The sequence below is a fragment of the Megascapheus bottae genome, chromosome 25 (genome assembly GCF_031878675.1).
Source record: "Megascapheus bottae isolate mThoBot1 chromosome 25, mThoBot2.hap1, whole genome shotgun sequence".
Classification (NCBI taxonomy): Eukaryota; Metazoa; Chordata; class Mammalia; order Rodentia; family Geomyidae; genus Megascapheus; species Megascapheus bottae.
In genome coordinates, this window is record NC_143533.1 from 6,063,940 (window position 1) to 6,076,451 (window position 12,512).

General features: G+C 38.7%; 1 protein-coding gene and 1 non-coding gene across 4 annotated transcripts in view; one reads left to right on the forward strand and one right to left on the reverse strand.

Moving 5' to 3' along the window:
- Smg1 (SMG1 nonsense mediated mRNA decay associated PI3K related kinase) overlaps positions 1–12,512 on the forward strand; it is an 88,923-nt gene that overhangs the window by 13,006 nt on the left and 63,405 nt on the right. For 2 of the 3 annotated variants that reach the window (XM_090358109.1, XM_090358110.1), the window contains exons 2-6: positions 5,520–5,683; positions 6,223–6,378; positions 7,142–7,278; positions 8,975–9,033; positions 10,632–10,845. In XM_090358109.1, coding sequence (XP_090214235.1) covers positions 5,520–5,683; positions 6,223–6,378; positions 7,142–7,278; positions 8,975–9,033; positions 10,632–10,845 — 730 coding nt within the window. Of the gene's footprint in view, positions 1–1,438; positions 1,497–5,519; positions 5,684–6,222; positions 6,379–7,141; positions 7,279–8,974; positions 9,034–10,631; positions 10,846–12,512 lie in introns of all 3 variants that reach the window. The other variant, XM_090358111.1, reaches the window with a different exon arrangement.
- LOC150046295 (U6 spliceosomal RNA) lies at positions 9,809–9,915 on the reverse strand. The gene has a single exon (XR_016532642.1). It is a non-coding gene; the product is annotated as a U6 spliceosomal RNA (small nuclear RNA).

The following is a 12,512-nucleotide window of genomic DNA, read 5'->3' on the forward strand; positions in this document are numbered from 1 at the left end:
AGGTAAAAGCCACAACTCTCTTTGAGTAATACAAAATTATTTATAATTTTACAATTAATTGTTTTTACTGGTTTATAATGTCTAATTTAGTTGAGAATTAGATTTAGAATTAAAAATCAGTAACAAGGAGCCAGTAAATGGGTAAGTAAGATTTGTTATAAAGTCACTTATAAGGAAGTTTCATCCCAAAATTATGTAACTTAATATTTTAATATTACAAACCTGAGAAGCTTCATTTATAATCTTGACACAAAGTGACTGTTTTTTCTAAATTTTCAAGTGAGAAGCATGTTATAAGTCATCTTTGGGCTTGTAAAATGAAAGTTTCTAGACTCAGAACATGTTGTTTGTTGACACACACAAGGTTTAGGCATATTTTGTCTTTTTAATCCTTATGGAACCATGTCTGAATCCAGGTGAGTAAGAGATAGTATAGGGATAACCTTGGATTTTTTAAAGGTAAATCGTGTCTTCAAATAATATGAACCTTTTTTCCCCCTTCTCTTACTATTGTTTGAATAGCAATAAGCTTTGGACTTGCTAGGCAGGTACTCTCCTACTCAGCTTTGCCTCCACAGACAGTATGAATTGGTAATATGGAAAACTCCCTGCATAATCTAAACTGCTCTGTGACAGTGATGCTATTTTCGAGTACCATTATTATAGAGAGTAAATATATATTTCTATTTCATTGGCTTTAGTGCAAATCTCATTTACCTAGTTGATATCCATTACAAATTAGATCTTTCCACAGAGCTAAATCCCTTGGTCAACTCAAAGCAATGTGATGCTTATTCCACTGGGCACCACTAGGTGTTTTTGCATCAAGTCATTTTGAGTGCTTTTTGTAGAATTTTTTTTTGGCATAATTTTATTGTAGATGTCAGGCTATCTTTGAACTCCCTGTATAACCCAGGCTGGTCTTGAACTCACCATCCTCCTACTTCCTTCAGCCTTCTGAGCACTGGGATTACAGGTGGCCCTAACTTTATCTGACTGGCAAATACTTTCTGATAGGAATTCTTTGACTTCTTATTTTTTAGAGGTGGTGGCATTTTTAGAGGAGGAGGAGGTTGTGATTTGCTTTTTCCAATACTCATGTATGAAGGATTTGTCATTCAAAATGGTTTTTTAGGCCAATTATATTTTCTTGCTATTTAGTATAGGTAACTAAAATGAGTGCTAATTGTATTTGTATGTGATTTGTATGTTATAGTTAATTCTCATATGTGCCCCTAGTTTTTTGGTTGTCACTTTAAGCCTTTTTATCTTCTAAGGCATCCAGTGACTTTTTATATTATTTTTGCTTGGACATACAAACCCAAGGGGGCCGTAGTTAACTAAAAGCACCTAACTCATGAATGATTATTGCTTCATGTTTGAACATGAAATGTTTTAACCCACTGTCTTCACTAATATTGTAACTACTGTCTTACAGATTGACTTGATGCAAAACATCACAAAGGCTCCATATTATACAGTATGCGATTTTTGAGGTATGAGCTTTAGAAACTTACCTCCCATGTGGCATGTACATCAGGCTTTAACTTTAGTTTGATCACTTCGGGGAAATGTGTGCATTTCTTCTTTTTTTCTCTTCATCATATTCTCAGAGTGTTAAAGGGGCTGTGCAGATAGTTTTTGATGCTTGGATTTTAGCCTTAACAGATACATTTTTTTTTTTCCCACTAAATTGAGACACTAATTGTGGAGTTGATAGTTTTGTCAGCCCTCCTGACTAATGAGTTTAACACTTTGGAGTTCAGATCTGCATTTTCTGATTTGATTGCCTCATGCTGAGTTCATTTCCCTTGACCCAGGCAGTTTAAATATTAGATAGAGATTTCATGTAAGCGCTGAGCCATTTTGTGCTCTGGGGTTCAGAATACCTGAATTCTGGTTGGAAATGTTTTAATCAATTTGAATTAAAATAACTTAGCAACTAGGGCTGTTTTTAGGCCGCTCTGAGACAGTGGTTCTATCTTAGTGATTCTTTTTCATTATATTTTTGAAAACCCTAATTTTATTTTATTTTTTAGCTTAGGGTTTATAACTCATGAGATTAAAAAAAAAAACTTGTATTCTAACAGATTGTGAAGTTACTTTTGGTTTTGTAAGTTTAGCTTGAAATCAAATGAATAGTGGTTAGAAATTGGTTGATAGCACTAAATTGCTTAATTTCTTAAGTGAAGAATTTAAATAAGATGTTCTATGTTCAATGTAAAAACATTTTATTTTTGCTCAGTAACTGCTTATTTATTGTCTGTTGAGTGGAGATTGATTGTAGGTTTATTTTGCATTATAGTTACAATAAGTCTTCAATGTACTCCACATGCTAAATACTGAGAATTTTAATTATTTGAGGAGGGGGCTGGTACTTGCTTTTGAACTCAGGGTGTGGAGTTCTCCCTCACCTTTCTTTGTTCATGGCTGGTACTCTACCACTTGAGCCACACCTCCAGTTCCAGCTTTTTCTGGAGTTAAGAGTCTCATTGACTTTTATAATCCGTAGATCACAGCCTCCTGAGTAGGTAGGACTGTAGGTGTCAGGCGCCAGGTCCTAGCTTTATTCAGTAACATTTAATCTTATTTAAGCCTTACATTCTTACATGTATTTTAGATGGGTGGTATCCCCATCTTGCCCAGGAGAAAATCAAGTCCTGGAGACTTATATTGTCAAGGGCACATGGTACCTCATGGTACCTCTCAGTGCTGAAGCTGGAATTTGAGCCCAGATCTTTTCTTTCTTTTTTTTTTTTCATATATTTTTTATTGTAATTAATAAAAGGGTTACATGATATTTGCCAGATAGACGGTACATTAATTCCCATACATTGATACCCTTTCACATGTCTTGGTCCCCATTTCCCTCCCCCCCACTCCCACCTCTTAGCTTGTTTCCAGATCTTTTCTTAACTAGTATTCTCTGCTTCCTTATGTTCCTGCTTTGCCACCAGAAACTGATAGGAATGGTTAACTCTTAATAGTTTGGAAATTAGGTGTCATGGGAACATAATAAAAACATAAAATAAACACAGGCTTAACTTTAGCTTAACTTTAGCTCTCTTTGTCTATGGATGTGTGTATTTATTTCCTAATAATCTTATTTTTCCAGGTTATATTAGTGCCATATGTAAATTACAGCAGCTTATACGTTCTTTAGTTCTTTTTCAGAAAGTAGCAATATATTATGCTTTATTAGAGATGCACTTTACTACACTATTTTTAGATACACAGCTTACCTAGTATACATACTTTTTTGAAATTCCATATATATATATATCTCCCATCCTGGGGCTTGAACTCAAGGCTTGAGCACTATTCTTGGTCATTTTCATCAAGGCTAGCACTCTGCCATTTGAGCCACAGTACCACTTCTGACTTTTCTATGTATGTGGTACTGAGGAATGGAACCCGTGTCTTTGTGCATGCTAGACAAGCACTCTACCACTAGGCAAAACTCCTAGCCCTCCATATGTATATATTTTTTTAATGTTAGAAATACTTAGCTTTGTTTATGAACAAGGGGAATCTGAATATTTGAAGAAGCTGTTCTATAGAGCCTTAGCTATTTTACTATGCCAGGCTATGGGATTGAGTTTTAGAGTAATAGCCTTTAAAAAGTAAGATAGACTTGAGTCAGTTAAGTGTCTGAGCTCAATTGGCTACTGACAGTGACTCAAATACAAGCAGAAAAGTTCAAACTGTTGAGTCTATGGAATAATACATGTTAATTATTTTTGGGAGTGGGGAAGGATAGGTGATGAAACTGGAAATGAAATATATCAAGTTATATCATTTTATATACAAGAGGGAGGTATGAGGGCTGAGGAATAGGCTACTTTCTAGTGTCCTAAACTTTTCCAAATAGATTATAGTTTCAGGAGATATTTTCATAAAATACTGAAGTTATATGTATATATATATATATATGTAGGCATGCACACTCTTCCTGTACATTCTGTTGTACTTGCTTTCAAATATCCTATAGTTTTCCATCTAATGAGGCAGTTGAGAGTTGAAGGCACATTGCTATGAGGCAGTTCATTATATCTATCAATCTTCATTTCTTAATGAAGGTTGTTTTCCTCAGGATGAAACCAGAATAGGAACTATTTACTTGTATTTTTCTTATATAATAGACTTCTATTTCCTTTGTTGACATTCTGATGGGTTAATGGAGTAAGACTCATGAGAAGTCTTGATGCTTATTTAATCTACTTGACTGGCTAGCAAATGGAAGCATAGAGCAGAAAGGAGCCAGTAGTTGAATGAAGATGCTAATTTTGTCCTGAGTGTTACTACTTGTTAATGTCCCAGAAACAGGTATTATTCTGAACAGTACTTATTTTAGATTCAGCTTTACTGAGTTGCTTATTTATACCTTTTAAAAATTATTATTGGGCCGGGAGTTTGGCCTAGTGGTAGAGTGCTTGCCTAGCATGCACGAAGACCCGGATTTGATTCCTTGGTACCATATACTTAGAAAAAGCCTGAAATGGTGCTGAGGCTCAAGTGGTAGAGCTCTAGCCTTGAGACAAATCCAAGGACAGTGCTCAGGCCCTGAGCTCAAGCCCAGGACTGGCCCCCCCCCAAAAAAAAATTATTATTTTGTGACAGTCCTGGAGCTTGAACTCGTGGCCTGGGCACTGCCTCTCAGCTTTTCTGTTAAGGCTAGCATTCTATTACAGCTTCACTTCTGGCTCTTGGATGGTTAGTTTGGAGGACTGAGTCTAGTGGACTAGCTGTGCTGGCATTGAGCTATGATCCACAGATCTCAGCCTCCTGAGTAGCTAGGGTTATAGTTGTGAGCCACTGACACCAAGCGTGATCTCTCACTTTTTAAACAATTGTAGTTGATAATACTTACTATTAAAATATTTTTACTGAGGTCCTAAGCATTGCTGTGTAGAAATAAAATTGTACTTTGTCGCTACTGTGTTCTTTCTATACGTTTCTGTTGAGCTTACTTTCTAATACTATTCTATAGTTTTCCACCAAATAAGGAGTCAGTTGAGAGTTGAAGGCACATTGCTATGAGGCAGTTCTTTAGAAATCATTTGGTAACAGATTACCTCTGGCATGCTATCCCCCCTTAATGACTGGGAAGACTTAACATTGTTAACTCATTAACCCTCTTCGGTGAGGAGAGTTGAGGAAGAATAGCTTTAAAAATCACATCATGAGGAAAGTATCTTGAACCAGAGCAGCCAACAAGTCCAGTTTTGCCTACAACAAGAAACTTAGCAGAAGCTAAAGCCAGTAAAGTTGTGAGCAAACTAGCCTGAGTTAGTCACCTTTGTCCTGGTGGATATTCGGATTTTGAATGGGTCTTTTGTAGAGGAAGCAGAATAGCTGGCAGTTTATCTGTTGAGGGTTCTTCCTGTTGAAAGGTTTGTAATTAAGACAGTGTAGTACTTAATGCATGATGGTAGAAGGTAGAGAAAAGCTTGTACACCAGAAAGATTTGTGATTTTGGACATGATGAAAATTCTAATCACTTGCATTTCTCTTTGCAGAACTGATAGTGCATCAGCCGACCCAGATAATTTAAAATATTCCTCATCCAGAGATAGAGGTGGTTCTTCCTCTTATGGACTGCAACCTTCAAATTCAGCTGTGGTGTCTCGGCAAAGGCACGATGATACCAGAGTCCACACTGACATACAGAATGACGAAAAGGGTACATATGTTTTCTTACTGCTGGAAGTGTGTTTTCTGGGGGTTTGGGGGATTTTGTTTTTGTTTTTGTTTTTTTTTTTCTTTTTAAAGTTCTCCTTGCAATACTGGGGATGGAACCCAGGGTCTTGCGTATATGTTAGGCAAGTACTTTATCATTTTAGCTACAATCCTGGCCCTGTGGGGTTGTTTGTAATAATTGCAAATATTGTCTTTGACAGTAAACAGACCACCTTCATCCTTGTTATATTTTTGTTTTGTTTTTGTTTATTTGAGCTGGTCCTTGGGCTTGAACTCAGCACCCAGGCCCTGAGTTCAAGCCCCAAGGCCAGCACAAAAATATATGTGTTTAAACAAAATCTGACTTAATTTAGTTTTCATTTCTTTTCTTAGCCTCTAACTAAGGAATCTAATGATTTCAGGGCCAGCAGCACAGGGAAGTAGAAACAAAGGCTTGGTGAACTATAGGTAGATAAGGACTCTGTACTGTCAGGAATTGAGTGCATGAAACAACCCTATTAAAATAAATTTTGTTGTTTTTAGGTGGCTACAGTGTCAATGGAGGATCTGGGGAAAATACTTATGGTCGGAAGTCGTTGGGGCAAGAGCTGAGGTTTAACAATGTGACCAGCCCTGAGTTCACCAGTGTTCAGCATGGCAGTCGTGCGTTAGCCACCAAAGACATGAGGAAATCACAGGGTAAGACTGGAAACCCAGGATCCACCACACATACCACATAAAGGATACCATCCACACAATTCCAGACTGCTATCTGCATTGTGTATCTTAGTAAATACCTGTATACACATTTTTGGGGAAGGGCATAAAATAATTAAACGGCCAGTTTCCCTTGGATAAAATAAGAGTTCTGATGTAGAATGATTAAAGACTAGGTTATCTCTTACATGTTTGAGACTTTATACTATAGAAGTGCCTTATACTGTAGATAAGTTATTTTAGAGTTCACAGTAGTTACATAGTTTACTAGTGGCAGATTTATAAATAGCATAAATTTCCCAACGTAACTTAATATTTTTCAAGAGTCTGTTTATTGAAATAACTGTGCGCTTGAGTACACCTTACACTTGATCTAATAGTTTCTCTTATTAATTTTCCTTCCAAGCTTCAGAGATAAAACTCATAACCCTGGCTGTAGTTAGTTGTCTTATGGGCAAGTCATGGAGCCTTTTCATGCATTCTTTTTGTTAGCAGTGTGAAGCACTGTTTGGGAATTAGCATTTGTTATTTCAGTGAGAAAATAGAACAAAGGTTCTGGTTTGCTTCTTGGGTTGTGGTGGCATACTCTGCTGTCTTATAGTCTTGCTCCTCAGATCTGTCTTACTGAATAGCTAGAATTTCAGGAGTGAGCTACTTGTCCTTGGCTCAGGTTGTGTGTTTTTGATGTACGTCTCAATACTTTTTATGCTCATTTGTACTCAGCAATCAGTGTTCACATTCACAGAGCGATCGATGTCTTACTCTGATGAGTCTCGACTGTCGAACCTTCTTCGGAGGATCACCCGGGAAGACGACAGAGACCGAAGGCTGGCTACTGTAAAGCAGCTGAAAGAATTTATTCAGCAACCAGAAAATAAGCTGGTGTGTACAAGTCCTGGGAGTGAGGTAGAGGGGAGAGGTCCAAGGCCAGCCTGTGTAAAGCAAGACTTCTCTGAAAGAAAGAAACTGAAGAAGAAAATGGCTAGGATCATTGGCTCAGGACGAAGGATTACTTAGCAAGTATGAAGCCTCAATTCCAACTCCAAAATGGCCCAGAAAGGGAGCAGGGTTGCTTCTAGAAAAATTAGTTTGCGGGCCAGGAGTTTGGCCTAGTGGTAGAGTGCTTGTCTGGCATGCATGAAGACCCGGGTTTGATTCCTTGGTACCACATACATAGAAAAAGAAAGAAAAATTAGTTTGCTTATTCAGTACCTATTGGTATTTTAATGATATTGAACTTTGTTTTTTGTTCCTGAGGCTTGAACTCTAAATCTGGGCGCTGACCCTGAGCTCCTATTTGCTCTGCCCGTTGAGCTACAGCGCCACTTCTGGCTTTTTATGTTCTTACTTGGAGTTAAGAGTCTCATAGATTTTCCTGCCCAGGCTGATTTTGAACTGTGACCCTCAGATTTCCGCATCCTCAATAGCTAGCATTATGATATGAGCCATCAGTGCCTGGTGATGTTCAACTTTAATGACATCCTAATGTATCTACGCTTGTCCACTGCTACATCCATATTGCTGTCTTCTGCAATGAAGTTTTAAAAATTGGCCTGTGTGGGCTGGGAGTTTGGTCTACTGGTAGAGTGCTTGCCTACCATGCACGAAAATCCTGGTTCGATTCCTTGGTACCACATACATAGAAAAAAGCTGGAAGTGGTGCTGAGGCTCAGATGGTAGGGCTCTAGCCTTGAGAAAAGTCCAAGGACAGTGCTCAGGCCCTGAGTTCAAGCCCCACAACTGGTAAAAAAAAAAAAAAAAAAAAAAAAAAAGAAAAAAAGCCTGTGAATAATTCTGTCTTCAGAACTTTTTCTTGGTGTTTTTGGATAAATATCTTTTTTCATGTATGAAATGGAGATACAGGGAGCATGTTTTGTTGGTGTCAGGGTTAAGAAAATGGAATAACCCTTTACAAAACAGCTTCGGGAACAGCTGAATTGTTTTTTCCATTCCAGGTAATTCTAATAAATCAAGAACTTGATGTGAGTCAGGAGAAAACTACTAAGGATGGTCTAGTGAGGCAAATAGTTTGGCTGAAAGCAAGCTTTTCTCCCTAAGTTGTTGTTTTTGTTGTTGTTTTTGTTTTTTTTTTTAGTGGGTCATGGGGCTTGAACTTGGCCTGGGCACTGTCCCTGAGCTCTTCAGCTCAGTGCTACCACCCTCTTCTTGAGCCAAGCTCCACTACTTCCCCTTTTTTTAGAAGTTAATTGGAAATAAGAGTCTCTGGTCCTTTTGTGCCTGGGCTGACTTTGAACCTTGATCCTCACATCTCAGCCTCCTGAGTAGCTAGGATTATAGGCGTGAGCCACTGCGCTTGGCTCATCCAGCACTTTATATGCAGAGTATTTGAAGTCAAAGCAGCTCTTGGTGCATTTTCTTGATGGCTTCAACTGTTTCCTCTGGATGTCTTTTGTAGTTGGAGGAGAACCATGGTGTTCCTATTTGGGGACTGGAATAATAAGGAAATTAAATTGCTTTCTAGTTATAATTTGGAGAGCAAGACAAGTTGAGTATAAAATTTCATTCTTAAAAATACGGACTTTTGAAGTTTTTATAAATGTGTGTGTGTTTTTTAAAGGTACTAGTTAAACAGTTGGATAATATCTTGGCTGCTGTACATGATGTGCTTAATGAAAGGTAAGTAAATCATACTGACTTTGTAAATCATACTGAATTATTTTTATTGTTATATCATTCTTATGTCTTACATATTAATTATTGTTCAATGCAAATGGAATCTACTTAAAAGGATTTTTTATTTAAAAAGTTAGCAACATAGCTGGATAATTGAGTATTGACTGGTGGAACAAATGAATGTAGTAGTTAGTTTTTTTAAACTCTAAGTTTGAAAGTACTTGGAGTGCAGAGGTAGAAAGGAGCCTCCCTCAGTGAGCACACAACGCTAAGCCTGTGCTGGGGCTCTCGGAGGGACCAGAAGGAAGCAGTGCTAGGAACGCCTGAACTCCATGGCTCCTTGTTCATTTTATAATTAAATTCATGGTGCTAACTACTAACCATTTATTGGTGGTTTTTACATATTGACTATTATGTACAACTTAGGGAGTTTTTTTTAGTATTTTTGTGGTGTTACTGGGGTTTGGGCCTGCATGCTGGCCTGTAGCTCTGTAGCTTTTTTTTTTTTTTTTTTTTTTGCCAGTCTTGGGGCTTGAACTCAGGTCCTGGGCATTGTCTTGAAGAGCTTTCTCAAGGCTAGCATTCTACCACTTGAGCCACAGTACCACTTCCAGCTTTTTCTGTGTATGTGGTACCGAGGAATCAAACCCAGAGCTTTGTGCTTGCTAGGCAGGCACTTTGCCACTAGGCCACGCTCCCAGCCCCATGTCCTGTAGCTCACTCTTTCTTCCTTTCCTTCTTTCTTTCCTTCTTCCCTCCCTCCCTCCCTTCCTTCATTCCTAACTTCCTTCGCTTCACAAATTTGCATGTCATTCTTGTGCGGGGGCCAGGCTAATCTTCTGTATCATTCCAGTTTTTGTATGTGTGCTGCCCTGCCAAAGCTACTCCTGTAGCTTTATCATTCCAGGCTAGCTCCCTATTATTTGAGCTGTAGCTTCACCTTTCGAGCGCGCGCGCATGTTCCCCCCCCCCCCCCCCCCGTGTGTGTGTGTGTGGGGGGGGGGGTTAATCGAGACAAGAATCTCATGGACCTCCTTGCCAAGGCTGACTTCTCACCATGATCCTCATATCTCAGCCTCCTAGCTAGTTAGGATTACAGGTCTGGCTTACAGTGTGTTTTTAAAATTATTATTAATGCGATGTACCTGAGGGGTTATAATACGTAGATCAGGTGCATTTCTTTTTGGACAATGTCACCCTTGCTCCCAGTTTTTCCCTCTCATCCCAACCCACAAGATAGTGTCTAGTGAGTACCACTGCTGCATTTATTTACCCTTATTTCTCCATTTCTGTTTTGGTGTGTTTTATCTAATAATTTGTGGCTGCCTTTTCCTGTGACTTGTCTAGCCTCAGGATTAGCAGTTCAGGATTAGCAGAAAAGCTAATATCTGAGAAGGCTACTCTGACTGATGCATGATAGAGACAATTCAATGTTTATTGGGTAAACATTCAATCTTTAATATGAACTTTTAAGAAATCCTTTTAAAAGTTACAAAATGTCTAAGATATTTTCTTTGGTGAGATGTGGGTGTGTGTAGTGTTGTCTTTGGATGCTTATGTCTTTTGTGTATCTTTTGTTTCATTTGCATTAAAATAAACAGTAGCAAGTTGCTTCAGGAGTTGAGACAAGAGGGAGCTTGCTGTCTTGGCCTTCTTTGTGCTTCATTGAGCTATGAGGCTGAGAAGATCTTCAAGTGGATTTTCAGCAAATTTAGCTCATCTGCTAAAGATGAAGTTAAACTTCTCTACTTATGTGCCACCTACAAAGCACTAGAGACTGTAGGAGAGAAGAAAGCCTTTTCATCTGTGATGCAGGTAAGGTGGAGGGAAGCCATGTCCTCTGGGAGGGAGCTGTCCTTAACCTTGCATCTTTGGGGGAACGGCTTAAGAAAGGAAACAGTCGTCAGGGCCAGTCTATTCATGGTAAAGATGATTCAAATTCAGTTCTTCGGTTGGAATTTGAGTGAAGGACACATAGATCAATTTTAAATTGAGTTTTGAGAATTTTTGTATTTTTTAGTTTTAGAAGCTTCCCTTTGTTGCTTAATGTTGGAATGACTTGCAGTTTCAAAAACAGGAAGTCTTCTAGAGGAGTTGAACAGAGAAGTTTCACAGTTTTTTGAGGAAGACATGATACTCAGTTCTGACCTTTTTTAGGCTGATGTTACAAGACAGGCAAGAAATTCTTTTTTTTTTTTTGGCCAGTCCTGGGCTTGAGCTCAGGGCGTGAGCACTGTCTTGGACTTTCTCAAATCTAGAGCTCTACCACTTGAGCCTCAGCACCACTTCCAGCTTTTTTCTATGTATGTGGTACTGAGGAATCGAACCCTGTTCTTCATGCATGGTAGGCAAGCAGTCTACTGCTAGGCCAAATTCCCGGCCAGGCAAGAAATTCTTAATCCAATTCAGTATAAAACAGGTGCTGGGTATGGTAGCTCACGCCTGTAATCCTAGCTACTCAGGAGGCTGAGAACTGAGAATGTCGGTTCAAAGCCAGCCCAGGCACTACAAAACTGAGAGATTCTTTATCTCCAATTAATCACTGGAAAATGGGGCTGTGGTTCAAGGGTAGGGTGGTAGCCTTGAGCTGAAGAGCTCAGGGACAGTGCCCAGGCCCAGAGTTCAAACGACCCCCCCCCCCCACCCTACAATTAAGTATAAAGAAAACCAGCTTTTTTAGCTTTCATTTCATTTTTGTTTATAATGTGAATGTATAAAACAAGCACTTTGTGTATGCGTGTGTGTTGGGCCTGGGCACTGTCCCTGAGCTTTTTTGCTTAAGGCTAGTACTTAGTCACTGTGCCACAGCGCCACTTCATACTTTATGGTGTTTATTTGTGATAAGAGTCTCACTTACTTCCCTCTTGGTGCTGGCTTTGAATCACAGTGCTCAGATCTCAGCCTCCCGAGTAGTTAAGAACTCAGGTGTGAGTCACCAGTGCCTGGTGCTGATTTATATTTAAGCAAGATATGAATTAAAATTTTTCTGAGGTAATGCTTTTAGATATTAGGGTGTTGGTATTTGAAATATTTCATATCTTTTTTGCAGCTGTTTTAGAATTTATTTTTTTTATAATTTTTTATTGTAATTAATAAAAGAGTTACATGATATTTGCCAGATAGAAGGTGCATTAATTCACATACATTGATACCCTTTCACATGTCTTGGTACCCATCACCCTCCCCAGAATTTATTTCTTTAGATCTTTATGAAGCATTCCATTTTTATGTATGATAGTGCTTTATTGACAGGGTCATGTTTTCTTAACCCTTTAAAATGCAAAACAATTTATTTCCATGGCATTTTACTAAATAACTTCAGGATTCCTAGTGTTGATATTAGATCTGCCATGGAGGTGGGTGTTGTGACAAATACCCTTTCTGAAGCTATGCTGACTAACAGACACCTCCCTGTGGTCTAACAGCCACAATCCAATTACTAGTCTAAGCTGGAAAAGACTCGTGGACTGCTGTGCATATCA